This window comes from Echeneis naucrates, chromosome 6 (assembly GCF_900963305.1).
Source record: "Echeneis naucrates chromosome 6, fEcheNa1.1, whole genome shotgun sequence".
Lineage (NCBI taxonomy): Eukaryota > Metazoa > Chordata > Actinopteri > Carangiformes > Echeneidae > Echeneis > Echeneis naucrates.
This window is the reverse complement of record NC_042516.1, coordinates 11,682,113-11,701,431: the sequence shown is the minus strand read 5'-3', so window position 1 is coordinate 11,701,431 and position 19,319 is coordinate 11,682,113. Positions and strand designations below refer to the sequence as shown.

Here is a 19,319-nt window from a genome sequence, read left to right as displayed (position 1 = left end):
GAATAACGGGAAAAAAGGCATTAGCTGTGGCATTAAAGACAAACAGTTGTAGCTGTAAAACAGTCAACGTGATGATGGTGTCAACAGGAAAATGAGTCTGTTTAGCCAGCTGTATTACTTAGTGCGGTCATTTCATGGAGGTGAGGAAGCTCTGTCAACTCTGTCTGACAGCTGCTGTCCCTCTGCTAACACAGGCCAGCTGAGTGGGAGAGGCACCTGAAGGGTGACGGCTGGCAGACAGAGAGGAGCCGCTCAGTGAAGACACAGCCATGAAGGATGTTTGGTCAGGGCTCCAGTGGCACTGTTTGATGAGCCGGATGCCAGCAGGTTGTTAAATGTGGACGACAGCAAATAATGGGAATTGAAAATAGGATGTGATGCAGTAAGCTTTCGTCTATGCTGACATTATAGCATTTTGAGAAATTGTATGAATTTGGAGCACAAATTGGGGAAAACTGTCCCGTCCTGTTTTGCTTTGTGCGCCAGCGCGCTGTGCCAAAGGGAGCGCACGGGGGGGTGAGCCAGATTGACTGTGGGAGAGAAACACACAGAGAGAGAGAGAGAAACAAAGAGAGAGAGAGAGAGAGAGAGAGAGAGAGAGAGAGAGAGAGAGAGAGAGAGAGAAACAAAGAGAGGGGGGGGGGGGGGGGGGTAGTAAAGCTGGTCTGAACGTCTCTTCGTGATATCTCCGTCCAGCTGCTGTGCGCTCCGGTGCGCCTGTCTGACTCCTCAGTAACATAACCTCACCTGAACTGCAGACGATGGACTTCTCCACTCTTCCTCCAGACGCTCTTTGGGAGTCGAACTCGGTCTCCTTCCCTCCTCTCAATGTTTCCTTCTCCGACGGCCCGCTTCTCCTGCAACCAAAACGCAACGACACCGGCGGCCCCGCAAACAGCGACGTTGCGGGACTGGTCATCTTGGTGTGCATCACGGCTCTGTACTCCCTCATCTGTGTGGTGGGACTGCTGGGAAACGTGCTGGTCATGTATGTGGTGGTCAGGTAAGAGCCTGAGAGACATGATGTCATGGAGAAAATAATCAGCTGAAGAGAAACATTTCATGGGAAGACAAGTTATTGGTGAGCAGGTTGATATTTACGACTATAATGTTCTTTACTTAGAAATCGGCACACACACAAGATTAAGTATGGACATTAAATATATGTCTCTCACCAAGTCTATGATTTATGTTTACTGTTGATATTTAACGACTAATTCTACATTTTACTGGTGGCACAAGTGTGAAAATGCATTTTCTCCTTGCTCCCAGTTTCATTGTGTATTCGAGCCACTTTGTAACACACCCACACCAACACACAGAGGAGGAGGGAGGGAGGTGTGATCTCCAGCTTACACACTGTCAGGAATGATGCTGTAAACTCAGATGATTGACTTGTATTGGGGACATACAGCATATTGAAGCCTCACCTGTAAATCAAATCTTTGGACATCGAGGAGATGGCTCTGCTGCACATAGGTCATCATTTCACTCTCTCCCTGGCAAAACCGTTCGACTCAGACTAAGATCTTTACATTGTACAGTGTCGTGGATTAAAAGAAAGAGTAAGGCATCCCTTTGTCTTACTCTATCTGTTCAAGGCCTGTTGCTGCAATTTAATGAAATACGGCCCACGACTACCACACTGGGGACTCATGCAGCTGACATTTAGACAAAGCTGGTCACTAGCGAAAGACACATAAAACTATTTTGTGGATTGGAAATATAGGAAGACATTTTGAAGGATTTTCCATCTAGAACTGACTCATTACATGGAAATGCAGATGCCGACACTTACAGTCTCATTGGCAGAGCTCAGCGTGGCACCAGAAAAACATTATGCATCTGAAAAGCTCTCTCATTTTTTGAAAGGAAATAGCACCTAATTGGTTTGAAAGTTGAAGTGCATTACATCCTAAAATAAATTGGTTTTGAACCATCAAACAGTTTTAATGGCAATCGGCAGTCAACCACACGAGGCATCCTGTTTGCCATGCAGCTGCAGGCCGACTGTGAAAAAAAAAAAATGTAAATCTTCACCTTTCAAAGAGCTGTGGTCAACTGTGAAACAAATGAAAACAGCTCTGTGCTTCCCGAAACCATCAGGTACACCAAGATGAAGACTGCTACCAACATCTACATCTTCAACCTGGCTCTCGCTGACAGCCTCGCCACCAGCACCCTCCCCTTCCAGAGCGCCAAGTACCTGATGAACACGTGGCCCTTTGGGGAGCTCTTGTGTAAACTGGTGATTGCCATCGACTATTACAACATGTTCACCAGCATCTTCACGCTCACCATGATGAGTGTGGATCGCTACATCGCTGTTTGTCATCCGGTGAAGGCCCTGGATTTCCGCACCCCCACCAAAGCCAAACTCATCAACGTCTTCATCTGGATCTTTTCCTCTGCTGTTGGAGTGCCTGTGATGATCATAGCAGTTACTGATACCAGGCCGTCGGATGGTAAGAGACTTTTATTGTTATACCAGAAAAGCAGAAAATTGACATCATTATTTACACTTACAGCTTTGGTAGCAAGTGTCGATTCAAGGGAACTGTAAGCAAGAGCACATTTGAGCTGGTCTATTAACTTGAGCTAGCTTCCGCACGTACTCTATTAAACTTTGATTTTTCGACTCCTCAGGAAACATTGTCTGTAAACTCAGATTTCCCAAAGCTGAGTGGGACACAGTGATGAAAATCTGCGTCTTCATCTTCGCTTTTGTGATTCCCGTCTTGGTCATCACTGTCTGCTACAGTTTGATGATCCTGCGACTGAAGAGTGTCCGCCTCCTGTCTGGCTCCAAAGAGAAAGACAGAAACCTGCGACGCATCACCCGCATGGTCCTGGTGGTCGTGGCAGCTTTCGTCATCTGCTGGACTCCCATCCACATCTATATTATTGTCAAGACCATCGTGGATTTTAATCACAGCAACCTTCTTGTTAAAGCCAGCTGGCATTTGTGTATCGCACTGGGCTACACCAACAGCAGTCTGAACCCCGTGCTGTACGCCTTCCTGGACGAGAACTTCAAGAGATGCTTCAGAGATTTCTGCCAGCCCCAGCGCTCCCGCCTGGACCAGAACAGCTTCTCCAGAGTCCGTAACAGCGCACGTGAGCCTGCATCTGTGTGCACTTCTGTGACAAGAGAGAGACCGCGGGCATGACAAGACATGGATCAGTTGGGTGGACGGACAGTTCAGGATGACCTCCAGAGTGAGGTCACACAGTCGTCCACCAGGCTTTGACTCACAATCATGATAAATGATCAACTGTGTTTTCATGAAATGAATATTATGAAAAACAAAAAGTTAAAACTGCACACACAAACGTGTGTATTATACAGAAACATACACACCCCTATTACTTATTACTAACCATCTTCAGATCCATCGTTGAGTTGCTCTTTAGATAGAGGTGTGTTCTCTCTTAAACCTAAACTGGTTTAAAAGGCTTAACCTCCAAACAGCCAATTGAAATAGTATTCTGGTCCCCTGTGTGCCCCTCCAGTTTCTGTGCAGTCAGAGAAACTAGAGTGCAATTTATTGATTTATTTATTTAGCCAGCAGTTTTGGCTCTACTTCAACAGAATAAAGGATAAATACCAGTGTAAAGTGCTGTCACTAAGCTTTAACATCCATATTAGGTGAACACTGGAGGATTTACTTCCATGTGTATACACAGTCTCACAATGGTTAGTGTGCCAGACAAGGGATTGGTCCTAAACACACAGATGAGGCCACCAAAGAGTCTTTTTATGGCCAAACTGTGGCCAGCGTACAATTGGAACGAGTCGGCCACCTGACCTCAGTTCCACCACAGTTACATTTGAAGGAGACCAGCGTGGCAGAGAACATCCTCTTTGGCAAGAGGAGGCGAAGTTGGCTGCAGTTCAGTCTTGGCAGAGCGACAGCAACAAAGACACTTCTGGGCTTTACTTGACACTTCAACTACTCATTTATTCATACCGAAATTTTACACGAGATGACTATTTTAAGATTAAGTTCGCTTCCAAATGACTCCTCAATCAATCCTCTAAACAAATGACTCTTCGATCCTCTAAACAAGGAGGAGTCAACTACAAACCAAACAATGAGACGAAGGGCGTAATGCTCCAGAGACATTAGGGTGACTGAGTGACCTGTGCGTTTATCACTACAAGCAGCTCATTTCACATTATACGTAGACACTGAATTGTGTGCAAATATAAAATATTTTACCAGAGCTGTAAAGCTGAATTCGCTTTAACCTCTAAGTGTTTAATTTTACGTCCCGTGTGCTTTAGAATCGAGTCAATACAATGATATCGGCCTCAACACTAATTCTTTCTGCCTGTGCAACTTGATTGCTAATAGCATTGCCATTCGAGCTCACTGGGGAGATAATGAAAATTCAATAATGTGAATGTTTTAGTGAGCCTGAGATTAGAGAATGCACTAAGTCATTTCTTTGTATCCACTTTCTTGCAATGGCAAGTGGTAAAGAAATTTACAGATGAAGCACACACAAAATTAACAACACAAATTTAAAAGAAGAGAAATGTTATAAAACTACAGTGATATTTTTGTGACTTATAATACATTCCAAAAAGAAAGCTGGTGAAGACACCTCAAATTAAATGAAAAGGAAAATTTGCCCTTCCAGCATATTCAATATGAACATTAGTGATAATTTGACTCACTGTGTCCACTCCTCCAGCATTTTATACTATACATTTTACCAGGAATGGAGAATTTTCTGCTAATGATCATATAAGCACTGCTGCAGGGGATTTTTCTGAACATTTTGAAGGAGCAGTTGACTTAAACAGGCAGGCGCATGGTATATATTGTATCAATTGTAAAGATAATATAATTATTTAACAGCTTATTAAATGATAATGTGTTTGGGTTTTTTTTTTTTGTTGTTGTTTGTTTGTTTTATTGTGCGGTAAAGTTACTACTATACACTATGAAACATCACTTGTAATCTATTAGCCAAATATTAAGTTAAACATTATGTAACTATGTATTTGTACCAAGGGGTCCAAGTGTTAACTATTAGAAATAGTCAAAAAAAAAAAAAAAAAAAGAAAAAAAAAAAGTTGCAGTCTGGCCCATCTCAAACTTTTTTTTTCTTTCTGCAGTGTCATCAATAAAATGTTCCATTCAATGAAAATCTGTACCATAATGCCTTATTCAGTATGATATATAGTTCTTGTGGCAAAAAGTGACATGTTATGTAAAGAAAAGTACTCAGTCCTTGTAAACTTCTAATTTCTTTTAGCTTTGACAAATAATAATACGTAAAGTAATTTATTGTGCTGCTGTAATAATTGCTTTTTCCTGATTAATACACTTCCATATGGAATAATTTAAGTTGTAATGTTCAAGTTGAATTTTCTAAGTGCTTTTATTTATTTTTTTTTCTTATTGTTGTGGATACCTTCCAGTTCTAATCCAAATATTTGTTTTCTGTGCTTGTCATTACTGTGCTGTTTACACTTACCCTCTGTAAATTCCAGTTAGGCCTCATGGGATTTATGTTATTAGTTGGTATTACCATGTATGGATTACTGATTTAATTATGTGGACTGTGGCCCAAAGGCCTTTGTCCTGGAAGCCATGGGATGAGGCTGGTGTTATTTTATATTTTTCTTCGTGTCAACCTGTCTGTGGTCCTCACACTGGCTCCCACAGAAAATGTACATCTGTGCATACAACACATATGACAACAACAACGAAACAACTGGCCAATGTAATTATCTGGGAATGTTTTAAGTGGTGATTTTGTAGCTATATTAAGTATTTACAACAGCAGGATGATGTATGAAGGATCATCTCAAAATGAACTACACTTCCCCTGCTGTTAATGAAGGAACATGTCTCCCGGTACAGAGTGGCTCACTAAGATGCCTTCAATATGTTTTGGGACTGCGATGAAGCCATGTGGCAGAGAGAAGTCTGTTTCATTGTCCCTTTTCTTTTGGAAAAAGAAATAATAAAATAAACCACTGTACCATCTCTTTAACAGAATTACTTGTAAGCCGTGTGTAAGTGTGTGTAAGCCGTTTCAATGACTGGTCGTTGTCCACTGTGAGATAATAACAGACACAATTAACATTTAAATGAGACATTGTTCCCTTTGCAAGTTGTGTTTCATTGAATTTTTGTTGCATATTAAAAGGGCTGAAATAATTTTCTGCTCAAAGACCGATGATGTCCGTGCATTAGAAACTATGTTCGGATGTCTTCACTCTCTTTCACAACATTATGGATGTTGGAATATCCCAATTGCACGACTGTATGAAGAGATGTGCAGTTTGAAAAGAAATCTAAGAAAGTACTTTGCAGAGCTGGTATCATGCAGAGCAGATGGGGAATGACATTTGTGATGATGGCGGGGGGCTGACGGTCCTGCTGGAGATTTACCCTTCGCTGCAGCGCAGAATATACTGAATATACAGCATGTATCCATGCCAATATGTTAGCTGCACAAAGGACAAATGAAGAGGCACCAAAATTGACAACTTAGGCCAAATGCAGTCAGATAAAGCAGTGGAATCTTTACTCAGACACTTCCACTATTGCTGTGACAAGAGCAAATTCACAGCTTTTATCTTCCAGCCCACACCAAGCTGAAGCTTTCATAACTCTCACAGCTGTAACGTGAGTGTCCCCTTGATACAATCAAAAGCTCAGAACATCTAATAGTTTTGAAGTAAGGTTTCCTTTTCTGTTTCATCTGGATGACACTGTGTGAGTTCCTGTGCTCATTTGTTTGTGTTGGGGACTTTGAGAGGAGAGCTGAGTGAGCTTGTCTCTGACACTGGGAAGGCAGATTTGATGCTTGGCCTGATGAATCTCTCTTTTGGCCGGCTGAACAGAAGCATGAACTGAAGTCCATTACACCACATGGTTTAGGCCATGTAAATTGTTCATCAGAACAACGGACAGCTTTGTATTTCAACACAAGTGAGATATCGCACAAACTGCCAGTTTGGGTCAAAACCAAATAACCGAAAAGTAGAAAGGGACCTGGAAGTATTCAGCTAATGTGATAATGAGTACTCAACAATTTGGACAACGCATTTGATGAACTGGCCTGCTGATTTCTATGATAGACTGTCGGTCAGATCTTTCATGTATCCTGAGGTGTTTCCAAAATGGCAGAAGTGCGACACACCCTGAAGCAAGTTTTTGCTGATGTTTCACAAGGCACCAAATACTACAATACCTCTGAGGCGCTGCGGCAGGGATTCAAACTGGGTGCCATCTGCCAACTGAGAGCCAAGAAGGACTGGAAGAGAAATATTGGTGGTGGAAGAGCATTAAATCTCAAACAATGAAGAAAGCCTCTGTCCGCAAGTCAAAACATGCAGTCCAGTTTAAATCTTGATACCTTAATGGAACTTCTGACGCGTGACATTACACATTATCATCATGGTTGTGGCTGAGGACTGAGAGACTGAAAGGCTTGTGGGGAGTAAGGCTGATGAAAGCATAACAGACCTCTGAGGTCTGCTCCTCATCTTTAATTGAAGGTCACTGACTCAAGAGTCCGACTCTGATACCTGGAGCATAATGGACACTGCCAAGTTAATATGTGAGAGAGGTGTGCGGTATATTTAATGATGAGTGCTTTATGGGATATATGATATGTAATATGAGACACCTTGCACAAATTACATTTCCAGGTATAAAGTTTGTGTTTATGTAGTTATTTACTACATAAACTTCTTGAATTAGTCAGCAACAAATACGACACACATGCAAACTGAATAACAAGGGGGGTCCATTGAAGGGACGAGCCACACCAACAGTGGCGCCTCATTAGCTGGATTTAATGCCTGGTGTTATCTGGTGAACATAACAGATCTGTGTACATGCGTGACATTAAGTGACTGGCCCTTCTTACCAGCTCCTACGCAGCTGTTGGTCCTCCGCTGTGAGACTCAATTGAAGCCCTCAACCCATGGACGAGGAGTCCAATCCATCGAAGCAATCTGCAGTAATTACAAGAATGGTCCACAGGCGAAGGGGTGCCAGCAGCTTAACAGCAAGTCATACATTCATTTGCCAATAATACCTTATTTAGTTTCCTGTGCACACGGGCAGAAATGTTTTCTCATAGTAAACCATTCCCTAATTATAGATTTCAAGAAGGTTAGCCAAACAACATCTTTGACATATAAGTAACGGACTATTTTATACAGACAAATGTAGTATTTCATCCCTTAATGTGTGAGTAACAGCGGGGAGTGTTTGCTGCTGTTGTGTGGGACAGGAAGGGAGACAGCATCTGAAAAATTGATCAAGTTAGGGGCAACATTTATACATGTTTGTGAGGCCTTCTGAGAAATGTCTCAAGGTACATGCCTGCAAAATGAGACAAAGGCAATAAGTGGATATTATGCCTTTTTAAAATGTTTTCCAGTTGATGTGCTGGAGGCAACAACAGCTTGCAATTTCAGATTTATATTTCAGTCAGAAATAAGTCATTTTCCTGAAGCGTTGCATAGTGAGAGACACTGTGAAGGAAATTGTTGGAACAGAGCTCCACTGATGCATCATGCTCAACAGGTTCACACTCTGAAAACGACAATGAGCAAATTCTCATCAGTTATGGTTTTGGAAGTATTGATTAAAACATCCTTGAGTAACAGCACTCAGTACTATAAGAAATCGAACGTTCATTAGAAAAATAGCGGGATAACTCAAGGGCTGCCACATCCTAACCAAGGCACAGCTAAATGTCGCAAGACAAGTTTCATTGTAATTATTTTAATTGCAAGATGCTTCAGCTCCTGAACGCACTGGGCTGCCTCTCACCAATCTGTTTCAGATGAGTAAAGCTCACCCACAGACAGTGTCCTGAAAACAAAGGCCTGTGAAAGTGTTGTGTAAAGCTCTGAATGGAGCAGCCAGTAGTGGTGATTAATATGGCTCTATTCATTATCGCAGTGAATGCGCGGCAGTGCAGGTGCCTGAGACTCCTTCAGTCTCCTCTGTGATTAGCTCAACAGGAGTAAGATTAGTACTCACATGGATTATGAAAAATCTTCTAAGAGTGAAAAGAATTAATCACAGGATGTCACTGCTGGATTTCTGTATGAATGTCTGAGAACATGAAATGTCTGCACATTATGAGACTTCTAAATGCTTTAATTTTGACATCTGTTAACACATCTGGCTATTAACAAATCTCAGACTCAGTGCAATTTCCCTTTGCACAGGGAACGAAATTTCTAGGTGTCTGAACAGTCTTAAATGTGCAGAACCAAAGAGCGGCACTGTAACAATTGTATTTATAACAGGTCATTTTGGATTTTCATGAGGAAAATCAACCAAAAGCTAAACTTAAAATGCATAAACAGTAGTTTAGAAATAACTAACCAATGTCATTTGAACTGTTTTGAGTACCTCTACGAGTAGCATCATGAGTGAATGTTTTCCTAAAGCAGTGTTTCACAATGGCACAGCTCATTATTTAACAAAGGCAAAATTGAAATGACAAAATGTTTTACCTGAGAGCTATTAAAGGGCTGACTCATCAGTCAAAGTATCCAAAGCTGCAGACACAGAGTGAAATGTCAAATGGTCTTTCTGTTGAAGCCAAAACAGATTATATAGATTTTTCTTTTGTTTTTGAATTTAAAATGTATAACATTGTGTTTATTTTTAGAGGTGATGGGTCAGTAAAGGTTACATAACTGTTACTAATAGACAAAAACATTAGATCAACATTAGACCAACAAGGGAGGGGCTTCACTCTGATCAATTAACTGCTTGAGAAATACTAGCATTTCAAAGCTTTTTGACACAAGAGCTCTTCACAGGATTCAGCTTGTCTACTTCCATCTTCAGCCCTTTTGTTCCGATCAAAGCAAGATAACAAGCAGAAGGCAATTAAGTATCCTGATCAACTCAGGTAAAACACACAAACAAAAACAAAAACTCACGTGCCATTGGTATATGTACTTGCACCCTCATTTGTATTCTGAAGTGTTTCTGATTTACATTCTTGATGGCGGTCAAATTAAATGTGATGCATCAGGGATCAGATCAGAAAGGGATGTTTTCTGAAGACAGCTGAGGAAATAAATATGCCCATATCATTAAACGTTAAGACGCCATGTACTGTGCATTTCCTTCTTTTTAACAAATGTCTTTTAGGTTGACTTAAACCCTAACCCTTTTGCTCTGTTTGAGGACTATTTTGCTTGTTAGTTGACTGCCTGTTGTAAACATGCTCACTAACTAATTAAAAATGTCCAACACATTCTTACAGTGTTTTGTTATTATAATTGCTTACTTTGTTCATTTGTCAGTCTGACACAAAAGGAATCTTGGTTGTTATCAAATATGACAGAAAAGCTACACATTCTCTGACTATAAAAACCATTGCACCATAGTATAGTATCATAGGCCAATAAAAGGCTAAAATACTTAAAATGTTCTCTTTATTTTCAGGACAGGGAAACCAACAAAATTCAGGATACACATTACCAAATGCCTAAATAGCCACAAAATTTTGTGGGACCTAGTTAAAATGAACAGTAGTCTCACATATTAAACTCACTGAGTATAAATGTCCTGTCTGAAACCAAGTTAAATGAAATTATTGCTTTAAAGAAAAAGAAACGTTAAAAACAATTGCTTGGTGAAGTCATTAAAAGGCTTGCACTCTCATTTTCTTTACGTACATGCAACCACATTCACAACACATCACGTCACCTTACAGTCATACTGATGGAGGCTGCTGAAATTAATTCAATGGGAACATCAAAAACTAGATTTAAAAAAATAGTCTCTCATTTGTCATGATCTGTCCAACATCATACTTAACAATTTTCACCATAGTAGGAAGAACAGAGTTTTTGTAAAAGGGGCTGAACCCCTCTGCTCCCCCTGCCCCTCTCACGATCCCACGGATCAGCACGGAAAGTCACAGACAGATTAACCACCTCCAAACCTTAAGGAACTGCCACACTTTGAAATGGACCAAAAGATCCTCAGCATCCTCTACCAGATGAACATCAGCTATCTTGCTTGTCTTTCACCAAAAGGACTGTGTGCTGCCCTCCACTGGAGGCCATCAGTACTGCACGGTTCTCCAGTTGTTTCCCCGTCATCTTTACAGGGCTCCACTCATCATCCTCCTCTCCTGTGCCAAGCTGCAAGTTGGTGCCCATGCCCCAGGCGTACACCGACCCTGGAAGCAAAGTGGATTTAACAGCCCGTTTTTGTCTAACTCAGCTTAATTCAAAATGAGTATTACACAACTCATAAAAGTAATCAACACAAAGAATTGGCAGTAAAAAGCAAAGTCCACTCCAAATGCAACTTAAAATCAATGATGACAAAAAACAGCTTGGAATCAAGTGATAGTATTTTGTTGGTACTCTAAATAGCAAAGGCAGGAGAAGCCTCTTTTACTGCTGTAAAACCTATTAGAGAGTAGTTCACTGGGGAAGGTTGCATCTTGAAAAACCTCACTGACACATGAGACTGATCATCTCTCTGCACACAGAGTGCAACCCCTTCCCAATCTGAAGTCCATCAATGGGGGGGGGAGGAAAAGAAAAAAAGAAAGCAGGTCTAATACACTTGTGGCAAGTATTGAGGACTGGCTGAGGTTTTCCTCAACACTTTACTGCTGTATTTCCTTTGTTTCTCACCTTCTCTGGTGACAGCATAGCTGACTGATGCCCCACATGTCACACTACTGGCCAGTTCCATCCCAGCCACCGGAGTGGGCTCATTCTTCTCCTCAGCTCCTGAGCCCAGACCAAGACGACCATACTCTGCTCTGCCCAGGCTATATACCTGTCCTGAGAAACCAGAAGAAGGAAAAATCTAGTTTGACATGTTTTAATATAATTCTGACATTTTAAATGTTAGCATATTGATTTGAAATTCCTGATGTTCGATTTTGTTTATTTCTCTGAATTCAAACTATAGTTAGAGCCTCTCATTTGTAAACCTCCATCAATCAGCTAGGAAATATGGTCACATCGCCAACACCGGAGTTCAGAGTGGGAAAATTGTCAGGTGCAGGTTTTGGTACTGCCTGCCACCAGTGAGGAGGCATAGAAATGCTGATAATGTTGAAACAAATACTGGTTATATCTGGTGTTTAGGGCACACTTTTCTCTGCTGAGACTTGTGTTAGAACATGAGCTTTAACATCAGTTGTACATTAGTTGTGTACTTACAACTGATGAGATTAGTTCTAATAGGATAGTTGTATAAAATTTGTCAGGAAGGAATTACAAAGTCTGAGTCAAATGTAGTCGTTTTTAGTTTACCTGCAGCATCAAGGCAAAGAGTGTGATGTTGTCCTCCAGAGAAGTCAACCCAGGAGGTGGTAGAGTTCTTGAAGCATGTCAGCTTTACTGGGACAAAACACATCTTGGTGCTTTTAGTGCCTAGTCAGATGTATAGAAAAGAAGTTAGGGCACACATACAATAACCTCAATGTCAGATGTAACAGAAGCCACAAGTTCAGGGTCGAATAAATACGCATTATCAAATGACTACACACCAATGTGTCATACTTACCCAGTTGATGATAGTTGGAGAGGCCAAATCCATACACATGCCCCTCTTTTGATATAGCAAAAGTGAAGTATGCCCCACAGAAGGCATCGATGAAATGGACTTTCCCCTTGACTTTTACCACCTGTGGTACCAGCAGCCGGCCTGCAATCACAACAATTAACAATGACGGTAACGTTTACAAAAATAGGCTAACATCGTAAACCCTTCACTTTTTTATTCCATCAAAATGTAAACTATTACTTTACTTACCAAGGCCTTTCCTGCCTCCTCTGTTTGAAAAATGTTCAGGAACTCTTCCCAACTGACCCTGTTCGGCTGTGCCTGATGTGTAAAGATTTCCCTCCATTGTTACCAGTACCAGGTGATCATTACCTATCAGAAGATAAATGAAAATTGATCAAAAGCAGCTTATGCAGTTAAAAAAAAAAAAAGGCATCACAGTGGACTGTCATACCTGATGCAATTTTCACAACAAGTTCTGTCATGGGGACTTTAACTGGAGCAGGAGAGGTCTTCATGGGCTCTAGAAGACCAATGACACCATTGTTGTCCTGGGGAAAAATGGTCCAGATGTGATGAGATAGAAAACATATCATTTGCAGTGGGATTCTACATTTTTCATAAACATGTTATTCTTTTCTTTACTATATTAACAATATTGAAATTCCATCCTGGATTATTCCACCACTGGAAACAGGAGACTACCTATAATATGACTCATTCAGAGTTGAATGCTACAGTAAATGTTATTTTATCATGAATGATAATACATTTAGGCATTTAAATTGCTTTTAATAAGGTAATATTAATGCTAATACTCAAAACATATTAATAAATGCAATAATGTGTGTTTATTCAGTCCCATCCTGCAATCAAGTTGTTTAAATTGCGAATTGCACCAAGGTGAGTGTTGGTCTTAAGATGAATTTTAGTCATGCATAATGTTGGCTGTAACTCAGCGTAACTGAATGACTTTATTACAAAAACGTGGTCTGGGCCAGTATCTGTAATGCCTTCAGAGTCAGGCACAGAGAGCACCTGTTGCAAACAAGCAGTGTGTACCTCAGTGTGGAGTTGAGTAGACATATACTATCTGTAATCAAATTACTGCAAATATTCCCATGATTAATGAAGGGTACATGCTAAAACACTTTGAAACCATGCAACACAGCAATCAATTTCTCCAGGGTTAAATTAGCAGTGGTGGTGTGGCCATTCTCTTCATAAATTTACTCCACATGCTTTAGGCTGTGCACTGAGTTAATGCAGAGTGCAGTGACAAAGGAAATGTGATGGGACACATTTGATTTGGATGCGATTTCTGTGATAACCACATACTAAAAACATAGTTTGAAAACTTTTTCAAAGCAGGGTTAACAGAGCACTTCAGTTATTTTTATCACCATGAAAAATTGGAATGTTAAAGGTAAACAGAGGTGATGAAGATGGAATTACCTGTGTGCGGCTGAATAAAATAAACCAGTGAAGCCAAAAGGTTACATTGTTATCCGTTCACAACCACGTGCCATTTTCATTAATGAAGGGGTTTAAAACAATGCACTGCGTAAACCAGGATAAATAGATGTGGGGTCGAGACTATGATTTGGTAGAGCAAGATACTTTGGTTGAGAGATGCAACTACAAATGCTAATTAATAGATTTTTTATGAGTGTCAATGCCATCATTCAAGCACAAATGTGTGCTTGAATGATGGCAGATGCTACAGAAGGAAAATAATCTGCTCAGCAATTTGCACTAAGAACAGTAATGAAACTTAATTAAAATCATAGTGATACAAGTCATCTACTGCACACCATAGTAATTCAGAATATTTTATCTATAGATCTCTGAAAAAATGGTGGATGCATCAAGTGGCCATGAAAATATTAACATGAAAAGGGGAGCACAGAGGTGAAATATGGTTTTTGTAAGACTGTTCAAGGAGTGACAGAGAAAGAATAAGCAATCACAAGGACTTAAGAAGAGGAAGGTCATGGGTAAGGTAGAGAACATTTGGACTATAACGTGCAGTTAAAATTAAACAGAACAGAAAAAAGAGGTTACTCTTAGAGAAATATACCTGAACAATCTACTCAACATTATAAATCCTCAATTATCAGGTCAGTCAGTCAAGAGTTGGAGTATAACAAAAGTTGGATAACTTGAGTCCTTCAAAAGCCAAGACAACAATATTGGAGACTGCTCCACTTAGCTTTGCATAATACATGATGATAAGAATGTATATAAGAGTGACAGTAAATGGGGGGAGGGGGGAGTGACATGCAGCAAATGATACCAGATGGGACCAACCAACATTACAGATGGGGATCTTGTAGCCTCCCGTTTATGGGACGCCCACTCTACCTACTATGTCACCAGCACTCTGGCTTTAAAACATTATTCGTTACTCTCATGCATAATATCATTCAAAACCCAGACTGTGGTGGCTGAAAATAGCAGTTAACTTACCCTGAAGGATCCCCAGATGTAGACCGTTCCATCGTCTGTGAGTGCAGCTGTGTGGCTGTCTCCTGCTGACACCTGGACCACCTTTTCCTCCAGTGCCACCTTTCCTGGAACCATTTCAGAGCCCTCCTCTGTTGTGTCCCGACCAAGGGCCCCTTCATCATTACAGCCAAATGTATAGACCTGAAGTGACAAAAAACAAATCAGTTTAGATCCAGGAAACGAAAGACCTTGGGTTAAAAATCTGACAAATATTCACTTACATGGCCAGTGTCACTCAGGCACACAGTATGCATGCCTCCAGCTATCACTTGTAAAATTTTCTCTGGCAGGGAAACGAGGGCTGGCTTCTTCCTCTCAATGATATTCTCCCCCAAACCCAACTGTCCAACATCCCCCTGGCCCAGAACAAGAACCTGACCTGCCTCCTTGCCATAACTCCTGTGGGAAACTGGCATACATACACAAAAACAAAGAGAGATGGACAAAATACTATTAGGATACATGCAGCATTTTGTTAAAATTGTGGTGGTGCAACATTTTGATGGTGGAATAATTTTCCTTTCATTAATTGGTTGTGTATAGTTCTCTTCGTAGCAATTTCATTCGATTCTAAATTTGTCTGAAGCATGACAAATGGAGTCTGAATGGAATAGGAAGTTAGTTGGCTTTTCTTATCCATGAGCACAGAGACAGTGGTGCAGCTGAAACCTTACAATCTATTTTTAAGGCCACTTACCTTTCACTTTCTTGGAGCTTTTATCATCCTCCACAACAGGCTCAGACTTCCTCTTGATGGCAGACTTTTTGGCAGGCATGACAGCAGGTCTTTATAAAATAATAATAATAATAATAATAATTTTAAAAAGCCTACTTTGGTACATGGTCCAACTATTCCTCTGAGGCCAGAGGGGACAAAGGCACACAATAGATTGGATTGATATTGAATAACTAAATAATATAATACAGTCTACTTTCAACATAGAAAAAGGTTTACATTGGAAAACAAACAAGATTCTCTTAACCTATAATGTTTGTTGCCAGCTGATGATCTGCAATGTTAAGGGCTATGTCTAAGGCCTGGGCATAAACCAGGGACAGGTTATGCCTTTGGTGCAAAGTGAAGCAACGTGAGCTGCTTCTTGATATCAAATAAGGGTTTGTCATTGCTGAGATTTTGATTAATTTTGTATAGCATAGGAGTATAGCATGAACATTAATGTTTTAACTAAACTTGCCTCTGATGCAAGAAAATGACTTAACATCCCTTCTCTTTTAAAACCACTTTAAAAGGACAGCTGTTGCGTTTTAGACTGCTGATCAGACAAAACAAACTTGTGTTGGTATTAATAAAAACAAAAAACAAGTCCTATTCTTGGATAATGCCCTGCGTGCAGCACTGTAAATCAATATCTGTGGTGGGCAAAGCAGATGGTCTAATAAATTCTCCAACAAACCAAGTGGACCTACAGATACAATGAGTCCTTCTTTTGATCAGAACACTTAACCAGAAGTTATTGGGGCTCAACAGCTGTCAGGGGCTCATTCCAGTGACTGGCAGTGTCAGGTTCCCTCACCACACTCAGCTGTGCCTCCTGTGCCCCCCATGATGATATGACCAGCATGGGGGCAGGTGAAACTACTCATCTTTTATATTAGCAATTTATCAGGAAGACGTGCGTAAAGTAGAATCCAAGGACGTTAGTCAACTTACATGTAGAGTTTAAAAGCAGTTGTGATCTAACGCCATGCGTCCTTGCTAACACTGACCATTTACCTTATGTTAGCTGCAAACGGCTGCCAACCAGCCCAATATTTGGATCTGACCAATAGTTACACCAACCAGCTAAAAGAGCAGCATAAATGTAATCTACAAAAGTCCAATATTCACTATGCAAACAATGCTAGAGGACTAGCATTGAAGTAAAGCGTAGTCTACGTGACACTGGCTAACTTTCTGCCAACCAGCTAACTAGCTAACAGAGTTAGCATGACATTCAGGAATGAATGAACACAAAAAAACCCGAGTTACGGAATGAACCGTGTGCCCGGTGATTACTTTGTGTTTCTCTTTGTACGTGTGTCCCGGTGGGACAGCTCGGCAGTGGATCATTTACTGACCTGTGGTTTGTAGAAGTTGGTAGTTTGTCCAGAAGTGAACGTGCACAACTCGTTCCCGGTCTCGAGGCACGCACCACATGCGTGCGACGTCACGTTCTTTGGATTCTTAAAAAAAAAAAAAAAAAAAACACGAACTACGAGCGCTGAGGTACGGGTGCCGGGAGAGGTCATACTTTATAGCAGTGTTCTTTATTTCTTACGGCAGTATATTACTGCCAGGCCAGAAAACAACACAAGTAAAAACAAAACAAACAAAAAATGGACCACTATTATGTTGTAACGAGAAATATTTATTTATAATTTCATCTTATAACACAATATAACCTTAATTTTAACCTTATATCGTTATAAGGTGAAATTATGTTTTCACGTTATTTTAAAATAAACCTTTTATAATTTGGCTTTTTGAACTGGCATCGGGAGGACTCAGTGAATCATTCGTGTAACAACTGCACAAATCACTACCACATATTAATATTTTATGTGTATGTATACATCTGAAACTGTGGTGATGGGGAATACGTGTGGTGATTCTACCAGGTACAGGTAGTTTCTCTGCAGAGTCTGTGTCCCATTGGCGTCTCTTTACATTGAGCAGCAATCTTCCACTTGACTTACGCAAATGTTTCATGCTCACTTTCACTGTATGCCCATAATGCCAATGTAAGTGCAGATCAAGGACGCAGGGCTCCACAATCCATGGCCTTGGTTTCTGTACACATTACATTTTTGAGAAATGACGTCAGATATGTGTTTTGTGTTGGAGTCAAACACTTTCATTTAGTTGAAAAAGATTCTGATATTCATTGCAAACAATTTCCGATGCATATTTGATTTAAGCTTTAATTTCACTATGCTTTGAAATATTGAACTCTAAATTTGAATGAAAACTGAAAAATTGGAGGTTGAACTTTTAAAAAGAATTGTATATGATCATCCCAGGCCTGGGGCCTTTCTGTGCAGAGTTTGGATGTTCTCCCCCTGCCTGCCTGGGTTTCCACCAGGTACTCCAGTTTCTTCCCACCATCCAGAGACATGCATGTTTGGGTTAATTGGTGACTCTAAATTGTCCGTAGATGTGAGTGTGAGTGTGAGTGATTGTTTGTCTCTGTCTGTCTCTGTGTGTTGACCCTGTGATGAACCGGTGGCCTGTCCAGGGTGTAACTCCCCCCTCACCCAGTGTGAGCTGGGATTGGCTCCAGCACGCCCTGTGACCCAGAAACAGATAAGTGATAGAAGATGAATGAATGTCCATGATCATGATTTAAAAAGTAAGATAAAAGGTCAGTTGTGAAACACATGTAGTGAAGTCTTAAGGACAGTGATTACAGTATAATGAAATGCTTTTGAACCAAAGTAGTATATGAAAGCTTACCTTAGAAGTGTACTTCTATAAATGTCAAGTTTACTCCACAACAGCCAATCGTAATATAAAAGTCTATAGGTAAGAGTCCTTGGTTCACAAATTAGCTTTGATACAAGGTAACTATCGTTGGTCAGATGGTCAGATGTAAGTAGTTACATAATGTAACATACAATATTCTCAAACTATTATATTTTCTCTATAATATAGATATCCACTATCAATAGTTCTAAAGTTTTTTTTCTTATGTAAAGTTTATGCTCTATATTAAAACTTTAATCTGCAAAGAATTTGTAGTTGCACTTGTCAAATAAATGGGGTGGAATAAAAAAAGTAGAGTAAAGATAAACATTCAAGTTGCAAACAAGCGTTCAGATGAACTCTCCAGTATTCCAAGAGTTCAAAAGACGATCCAGTATAAATTCCAATATAATCCACTTATGATTTAATAGCACTTGCAAAGTCTGGTTCTTGTTTAGTTCTCAAATTTTGGACAGGCTATTTTAATTTCCATATATGCTTGGTTGATTTATTTCTTATATCGCCCACAGTGAATCTGCAGAGGTTGAGCTTCACTCCATCTTTACACATACTGCGATGCATCTAAAATCACCTCCAGGGCCAGGGAGGTTTGGTCCCTCTCAATAGTGGACAAAAAGCTCACCTCCCACCAGGTGTCAGTGCAGCCTCAAATTCTCATCATTTTGGTACCTGTTTAAATCTTCCAACAATAGTCAATATGTAAGATGAATTCAATTATTTGGGCCATAGCAGCAGTCATTGCACAGATGGGGGAATTGTAAGATTTGATTTTTAATTAGATC

At 40.4% G+C, this 19,319-nt stretch overlaps 2 protein-coding genes across 3 annotated transcripts; one reads left to right on the top strand and one right to left on the bottom strand.

The window, feature by feature from the left end:
* The first annotated feature begins 956 nt into the window (after window positions 1-956).
* On the top strand, window positions 957-3,170 carry oprd1b (opioid receptor, delta 1b). Of its 2 annotated transcripts, none has more exons than XM_029504279.1 (3): window positions 957-988; window positions 2,107-2,465; window positions 2,647-3,170. In XM_029504279.1, coding segments are annotated over exons 1-3 (885 nt in total). In that variant the 5' UTR covers window positions 957-986. The 2 variants fall into 2 exon arrangements, with proteins under 2 accessions (XP_029360139.1, XP_029360138.1); XM_029504278.1 differs by having other exon boundaries at window positions 972-1,003.
* Window positions 3,171-9,659: 6,489 nt separating this feature from the next.
* rcc1 (regulator of chromosome condensation 1) lies at window positions 9,660-17,220 on the bottom strand. Its single transcript, XM_029504827.1, has 10 exons — window positions 17,133-17,220; window positions 15,751-15,839; window positions 15,275-15,462; window positions 15,015-15,194; window positions 13,000-13,096; window positions 12,795-12,917; window positions 12,546-12,686; window positions 12,293-12,412; window positions 11,663-11,815; window positions 9,660-11,196 (listed from the first exon to the last, which is right to left on the bottom strand). Exons 2-10 carry the CDS (start codon window positions 15,827-15,829, stop codon window positions 11,021-11,023), a joined length of 1,257 nt encoding a protein of 418 aa, XP_029360687.1. The 5' UTR covers window positions 15,830-15,839; window positions 17,133-17,220; the 3' UTR covers window positions 9,660-11,020.
* Window positions 17,221-19,319: the final 2,099 nt, after the last annotated feature.

What these genes read in the sequence shown, in the direction of transcription:
- oprd1b (XM_029504278.1), top strand. An exon ending in TGATACCAGGCCGTCGGATG is followed by an intron (nt 2,466 to 2,646) that starts GTAAGAGACTTT and finishes TCGACTCCTCAG; the next exon opens with GAAACATTGTCTGTAAACTC.
- rcc1 (XM_029504827.1), bottom strand. Translation starts at nt 15,829, where the DNA reads ATGCCTGCCAAAAAGTCTGCCATCAAGAGGAAGTCTGAGCCTGTTGTG. An exon ending in ACATCTGGGGATCCTTCAGG is followed by an intron (nt 13,097 to 15,014) that starts GTAAGTTAACTG and finishes ATTTTTCCCCAG; the next exon opens with GACAACAATGGTGTCATTGG. An exon ending in AGGAGGCAGGAAAGGCCTTG is followed by an intron (nt 12,687 to 12,794) that starts GTAAGTAAAGTA and finishes TTGTGATTGCAG; the next exon opens with GCCGGCTGCTGGTACCACAG.